Source organism: Plectropomus leopardus, unplaced genomic scaffold, assembly GCF_008729295.1.
Source record: "Plectropomus leopardus isolate mb unplaced genomic scaffold, YSFRI_Pleo_2.0 unplaced_scaffold2594, whole genome shotgun sequence".
Lineage (NCBI taxonomy): Eukaryota > Metazoa > Chordata > Actinopteri > Perciformes > Serranidae > Plectropomus > Plectropomus leopardus.
In genome coordinates, this window is record NW_024628201.1 from 1 (window position 1) to 7,631 (window position 7,631).

Genomic DNA, 7,631 nt, shown 5'->3' on the forward strand with positions numbered 1-7,631 from the left:
GACACATACAGACAAACAACCACACACACTCACACTCACACCTAAGGGCAATTTAGAGTCACCAATAAACCTGAGCTGCAGGTCTTTGGACTGTGGGAGGAAGCCGGAGACCCGGAGAGAGCCCACGCGGACACGGGAGAACACGCAAGCTCTGCACAGAAGGGCCCCCGCCCGGACCGAACCCCGTTCCAACTGGGATTTGAACCAGGGACCCTCTTGCTGTGAGGCAACAGTGCTAACCACAAAGCCACTGTGCCGCCCAGTGGCTGATTCACTGATGAAGTGAACAAAGACGTATTTTAGCCACCTGAAGGACTAAATATGAGTCCCTGACCCTGACCCTGACCCTGACCCTGACCCTGACCCATCCAAACAGGTTTTATCTGTGAACAGCAGCGCTGCAGGTCTGCAGCCTGCATCACTCACTGCGTTGGTGTGGTCATTGTATTTTATTTCAGAGGACGAGATTTCGTTTTGGGTTAGAAATCACGGTCAGGGACCCAAAGAGCTGAAAATGTCCTGAAATACTTCGTCTCTTTTTGCTGGTCTTCTTGTGTCTGTCGTCTCTCCGTCCGTGTGTTACCGCTGCGCTGTGGTGTTTCTGGTCTGTACTTTCTCTCTGTGTGTTTTTGGAGAAACTTGTCTCCAGCAGAGACCAAAACAGCTTCAGCCGGAGCCAAAACTCACAGCAGAACGTTTCCTGTTTCCTCCGAAATCACTAAATCACTTCCACATGTTCTCTGGGAGAGCGAGGCCAGATTCGGTCAGACTGCTTCCTGTTTCTCTCTGAGTCGGTTTTTATTTATTTCTTCTTCGTCATGTCTCTGTGTCTCTGTGTCTCTGTCTTGTTTTTGTGTATTATTGTTACGTGTATTCTTGGAGGTGTTTCTGTGGACAGCAGCCTGATCTTGAGCTCGTTAACTTCGATCAGATGTTTCAGATCGTCACGTTTCTTCAGCTCTGTTTTCGGCTGAAGTCTGAAGCTTCGCTGCGTTCGTCTGTTTCCTCCCGCGCGACCTCGGACTGCTCATTTTGACTTTATGTCCAGAAACTCGTGAAACTAAAAAGTCTCGGTCAGTGGAGTAAAAGTACTCAAACCACAGTGCAGAAATACTCTGTCACTACGCTCAACATCTTTGCTTCAGTAAAAGTACATTTTACTGAAGTATTTTCTGCGAGTACTTTTACTGCTGGTACCTGAACAATGTTGTGAGCCTAATGTATTTGTACTGATTGTAACAGAGTTTGTGTGGTCATGTAAAACCTGGAAAAGTCCTGGAATTTAGTTTCACAAATCTGTACAATAACATGATGCGTTCGAGGATAACCGGGAATGTTAAAAATTCCACAGTAACGTTTTTTTCACAGTTTCTGGCTGATATATGTCGTCACTTTCATTTTTTAAGATCACCGGCGACTTTTAGAGAGAAAAAACACCAAACTGTTTCAAACTGCCAATCACCAAAACACCACTTTTTTATTCGTAAATCACCCAAAAGTTCAAACAAACAAAACTCAGAATCCGCCAAAAAAACATCACTAAACGTTAAAAAATCAAATTTGAATTAAAATTTTTAAAAAATTCAAAAGCATTTTTTTTAAATCAGCAATTTATTTATAAGAAAAATAATCACAGTTGTTTTTTTTTAATCATAAAAAAAGTTAAAGAAACAGGTGTGACTTCCTGTCTGTGTCTCCATGGTTACAGGTGTAACTTCCTGTCTGTGTCTCCATGGTGACAGGTGTGACTTCCTGTCTGTGTCTCTGTGGTTACGGGTGTAACTTCCTGTCTGTGTCTCCATGGTTACAGGTGTGAGTGGGTGGAGCCTGTTGCTGTGTCTCAGCAGTTCGGAGCGAAGCTGTCTGAGGAGGATCTCCTTCTCTCACCTGCAGCCGCAGCAGACGGTGAGACGCACCTGCACGTCACACATGATGTCACAGGATGATGTCACAGGATGATGTCACCGTGGACTCACCTGTGTGTGTGTGTGTGTGTGTGTGTGTGTGTGCGTGTGTGTGTGCGTGCGTGTGTGCGTGGTCAGGTGAACTTGTTGCCGGCGGTGATGGAGGCGTTCTCGGATGCAGGTGGCGGTCTCTGTCGCTTCCTCTCTGGCTCACACCTGACAGGTGAGTCACACAGGAAGCAGGTCACATGTCACCTCACAGTCACATGATCATATCCAATCACAGGAGTTGTTTTCAAGTTATTTGTAAATAAAGTTTATTTTTTCAGAGACTCACCTGTGCCCGTCTCTCTGTGCTCCACCATCTCAGGAGCAGAATTACCCATGAAGCCATGGGCCTGTGGATCAACCAATCAGAAGCTGCCGGCTCCTCGGGACTCAGCGGGAGCCGACAGGTGAGTTTCTGTCAGATGGTCTCAGGTGAGCTTCGGCCTGCTTACCTGTCTCAACTCTTCTTCTTCTGTCTGACAGTCAGTCACCTGTGGGAGCCCCGCCTCCTGCATTGGTTGCCATGGTGAATGTTTACGTCCTGGTGACCTCGGTGAGGCCGCTGACTTCCTTCCTGCATGACATCAGCGTGGTGACGACCAATCAGGAGCAGCGGGGTCGGCCCACAAAAGTACAACACCTGAGTTTGATTTTATTTCCACACATTTAGTTTTATATTTTTAATTCATTACTTCTTACGTTTTCTTTTATTTTGTGTTTTTGTTTTGTTTTATTTTCTTTACTTTCATTTTCATTTTATTTAGCTTGCTTTGTTTTCTCTTTTTTTTTATTTTTATTCTATTTCTTTATTTTATTTTATTTCCTCATTCAATTTTTATTTGATTGTATTACTTTTTTTGCATTTATTTAACTACATTTATTTTGCTTTATATTTTTTATGGTCAGTGTTTTTATTCTCTGACTTTATGACCTGCCGTGTGTGTGTTTGTGTTCTGCTGTGTGTCGTGTTTTTAGTGAACTGCTCCTTTAAGGCTCTTTTTTTATTCTCTGCTGCCCTCTGCTGGTCACATGACCTCCTCTCAGCTCAGGAGCTTCCTGCTGCAGCAGCTGGGATCCACCGGCTCCCATGATGCTCTGGGGCAGGTGAAGGAGGTGATCAGTGAGGTGCTGCATGCCGCCGTGTCAACCAATCAGAAGCAGCAAACACTCAGCAGGTAACAAACAAACAAACAAACAAACAGTGATCCTGAAAGAGCAGCTTTTTGTTTTTTAGCTTTTCCTGCAGCAGGTGTCAGGTGCTGTTGATGATTGATGGATTATTGAGTGATGGTGATTGATTCTGCAGATGATTGGCGGATTGTCTGATGGGTAATGATTGATTATTGATTGTGTTGCAGGTGTGTGTTGTGTTACCAGCTGCTGACCTTCACTCTGCTGTTCAGCGGCTCCATCACACCTGTCGTCGCCCAGGTAACGCACACACACACGCACACAACCTGTTTATGAGGTTTATCCTGATTATGATCATATTCAGGATGTGATGTCATGAATGAATGAAGGACTTATTAAATTAAAACAACTTATTAAAGAACAAAACAAAAGCAAACGTGTCTGTAACGCAGTCAGTAAAAGTAAAACTCGTGTCGTTTCCGTCACTCATTTCTCACTTTTTTCTTTTACCTCATAAATTATTTCAACAGATTTAGTTACAATTATTATCAGTTTATTCACCACCCACTTAAATCAATCAATCGATAACTCTCTCCGATTTATTTACGTTTCAGTTAAATCGATCGACCAGTGACTCTCTCAGATGTGTTTACAGTCCACATGTGCAGCCAGTGTTTCTGTGCGTTCGGAGAAGTCTGGTTTCGGTTCTTCATGTGCTCAGCCCAGTTTCTCTCACATTACTGCAGCAAATTCTGTTTTTTCAAAAACCGAATCAGCTGTTTACACGCTCAAACACATGAACCCGGTCATACGTGGGTTAAATTTTCACGTCCATACAAACACACTCAGCAGTTTGAACAAAAATGGCTTTTTACGATCGCCTGAAACTTATTTGTGATAACTGAGAGTTTTTCTGAAATGTACGTGTTTCCATTTGCTGTATTTTATACTCCGAATTTCAATTTGAACAATTTGAGTGTTAACGGAAACTCGCCTGGAGAGTCTCTGGACTAAAGCGAGTCTCCGGACTAAAGGTAGTCTCCGAACTAAAGCGAGTCTCCGGACTAAAGCGAGTCTCCGGACTAAAGCGAGTCTCCGGACTAAAGGGAGTCTCCGGACTAAAGTGGGTCTCTCCAGACTGAATGTCAGATGTTTATTATTGAATATATTTTTAATATCTGACGAGCTGATGTTTCCAACCAGAGAGAAGAGAAATGTGTGTGTTTATCATGTAGTGACCTGTCAGAGGGCCACCAGCCTAAGGTTGAGAAACTCTGCGCTCACAGTGACTCCACAGAACCACTGAAAACACTCTGAGCTCTCATCTCTGCCTGCTTTTATTGTGAAAACACTCTGAGCTCTCATCTCTGCCTGCTTTTATTGTGAAAACACTCTGACTTTTGAGGAGGATGATGAAGATAATGAATATGATGAATATGAATATGTTACATTGATGATGTTAATTGAATCAGAATAAAGAGTGTTTTGTTTCTGTGACGAGTTCAGCTGATCTGTGATCAGTGAGGCAGCTCCGAGGACAGAGAGGACACTCTGTCTCCATAACACCTGTCCCTCCTCCTCCTGCTCCTCTTCCTCCTCCTCCTCTTCCTCCTCCTCCTCCTCTTCCTCCTCCTCCTCTCTTCATTTCCTTTCTTCTTCTGATCTTCCTGCTTCTTTCTTTTTCTTCTTCAGGTTGAAACTGATTTGACATTTTCTTCTCTGAGCGAGCACACATTTGACGGACAGATCACCAAAGATCTGATCCTGGAGGACACGCTGCACTTCCTGCTGTCCTCAGAGACTCACCTGTCCTCTGAGACACACCAGGTGAGACAACACAGCATTGAACAGCTTCAAACACTGGTGATTCCACCCACAGTGAAAATGAATAAACTCTTTTAATTTCTGTATTAAATGTAATAATTTTCCAGGTGAGTTTCTGTCGTTTCAGAAGATTTCAGTGTCAGTTTCAAAATTATTATTTTACTTAAAAAAATATTCTAGAACAAAAATCAGTGAATCTCTTGTAATACATCATCTGTGTTTTCTCAAAGTTTACCACACAAACATTATTGTCTTTAAAATCAGCTCTGAAATATATTTTGAAAACCCTGTTTGTCTCTGTCTGTCAACAGTACGGTGACTGCAGAGGGACACACAGCGTCTGTCTGTCGGAGGACGAGTTTCTTCTTTTGCTTCAGTTTCAGAGACAGATGAAGACGCCCTCAGCTTTTCAGCTGGTAATTAACAAATATTTTAATGTGAAAAACATGTTTTATTTTGATATCACCCAGAGGAAGCAGATATTTTATCTGTAAGCACGTCATTTATTCTTATGATAAATATTGACAATAATAGGGGTCCCAACATGGAGCCCTGTGGGACCCCAAAGTGAACTGAGGGACTGTTTGTTATTAGTAAGGGGGTTGCAAAATGCCGGCGGCATGTTAAATAGTATTTTAAGTGCTGGGGAGGGACAGAGGTTTCTTTAATTTGGTGTTAGTGGAGGGGCATACAACTTTTTTTTAAAACAATCTTTAAATTTGTTATGACTATTTGTAAAGGAAAAAAAAAGTTTGAATTTTTTTTCCTCTAAAATGTTTTTTGATTTTTTTTTTTTTAAAAACATGTATGTATTGTCTCTCTGTCTGTAGTTGTGCCCCAGCCCATCCTCGTCCTCGTCCTCGTCCTCGTCCGGTCCCCTCAGCATCTCAGATCTTCAGGTGAGGATCAGCCGTCACTATGAGCTGCGGAGGAACCAGAGTCACAGGTGAGAATCGGTCCGTCGATCCTCCGACAGTTTGTTTTGTTCGGACAGGAGTGATGATGTACTTCCTGTTTCCTGCAGAGCTGATGATGCAGAGGAACGGACCAATCAGGAGGCAGAGGAGGAGGAGAGCCCTGAGGGTGAGATGCTGCTCCAAAAACAAAAATCCAGCAGGTGAATCTGCCGTCAGACTCAGTGGCTTCCTGTCGTCCCCTTAGGTGGTCCGTGCGTGGACCCCCACCTCCGGCAGATCTACACAGACCCCCCCCTCACTCTGGCCCCGCCCTTCAGCCCCGGGGTCAAAGAGTACCGTGCCGAGGTTGCCTTCGACACGGTGACGGTCCGAATCCAACCGGAGCCCGTTAGCGCAGCCTGCAGGGTCCACCTGGATGAACACCGAGGGCCCAGGTGAGACCTCTGACCTCTGACCTTTGACCAAAACCACCTGAGCCACGTCACTTTTCTTGTGCTGCATTCAGACATCTTTTGCAATATTTAACCCTTTCAATGCCGAGTAAAGTGGTGCAATTTCTTTCAGAAACAGTAAAAAAGGCAACAAGCAACTTGGAAATAAATGTTCCATGAGTCGCAAGAAATTAGTAGATTTAGAAAGTTATTTTGGTTTAAAAAGCTAGGGTGAAAAGAAAAAAGCCTTGGAAAAACTATATTCAAAATGATCATAAGTACATATTTAAAATGATTTTTAAGCATTTTTTCCAGCTTTGTTTGACTTGGGTTTTTTTTACTTCCTTTTTCTTTTTTATTTATTTTTAAACCAATTTTCAAGTAATTTTCTTGTATGTTTTGCTAATTTCTTGCTGATATTTTGTGGGTTCATTTTTTCTGTGGTGGCTCGTCGCCTTCTTTGCCGTGTTTTTGAGGTAAATAAAACCAGTTTGTTCAGGTTTCAGAGGGTTAAAGGCGCGATCTCTCCCTCCTCAGGATGGCGAACTATCCGGTGGGTCTGGGCGACAGCAGGATCAGCATCCTGGTGACGGACGACGGCGAGCCGGAGCCCGTCGTCATGACAATCTACACCGTGCACGTGTACCGTGAGAGCCGGCCCAGTCTGCCCATGTTTGGGGATCACGTGATGTGCAGCTTCCTGCAGGTAGGTCAGCTGCTCTGTGATTGGCTGCTGGGCAGGATGTGATGTCACGGTTAGAGTTCAGAGGCGGGAGATTTATGTGTTTGATTTGAATGTTTTTGAGACACGAGGCAGCTTCATGTGGAGCGTGTTGAGTGTTTGTGCTGCTGCAGTGACGTCTGGATATTTATTTATTAATGTTCATTTATTTACTTAATGTTCATTTAAAGGGACTCAGCTTATCAATAAGCATCGGTATAAAATACAAATATAAATCTGCCGCAGTCAGCAGAAAGGCTGATTTACATCTGTGGTCTCCTGACAGCAAACAGACGATAGAAATATTAAGAAAGAAAAACGAATAAAAATCATACAGTACAGGAACAGTAAATTAGTACAATAAAAAATACTCATATTGTTAAAAGTAAAAGTACCATTAAGGTTTTATTATGTCATTCCTCCTCTTTTTTCACATTTTTGGAAAACCTCCTTCCTGTTTTACCTCAGATTTGTACTTTAATGCAAAACTTGTGTAGTACTCAGTTACGCTGCAGCTCTGGTCGGAGGTGGTGATGTGTGACACGTGTGCAGATCAGAGGTTTAACATGCGTGTGTCCAGCAGGAGGAGACGTCACCTTCAACAACGCTGAGCAGGAAAACAGCAGAGTCGAAAACAGCAGAGTCGAAAACAGCA

General features: G+C 43.3%; 1 protein-coding gene across 1 annotated transcript; it reads left to right on the plus strand.

Annotated features, from left to right (window-relative positions):
* Positions 1–1,810: 1,810 nt before the first annotated feature.
* LOC121966803 (cadherin-like and PC-esterase domain-containing protein 1) lies at positions 1,811–6,961 on the plus strand (the record flags this gene model as incomplete). The annotated part of the gene is made up of 12 exons (XM_042516867.1): positions 1,811–1,905; positions 2,043–2,127; positions 2,275–2,359; positions 2,436–2,583; positions 2,997–3,127; positions 3,311–3,383; positions 4,776–4,910; positions 5,219–5,323; positions 5,738–5,853; positions 5,932–5,990; positions 6,069–6,258; positions 6,793–6,961. Coding segments are annotated over 12 exons (1,391 nt in total), but the record flags the coding sequence as incomplete, so codon positions are not given.
* Between the last annotated feature and the right edge of the window lie 670 nt (positions 6,962–7,631).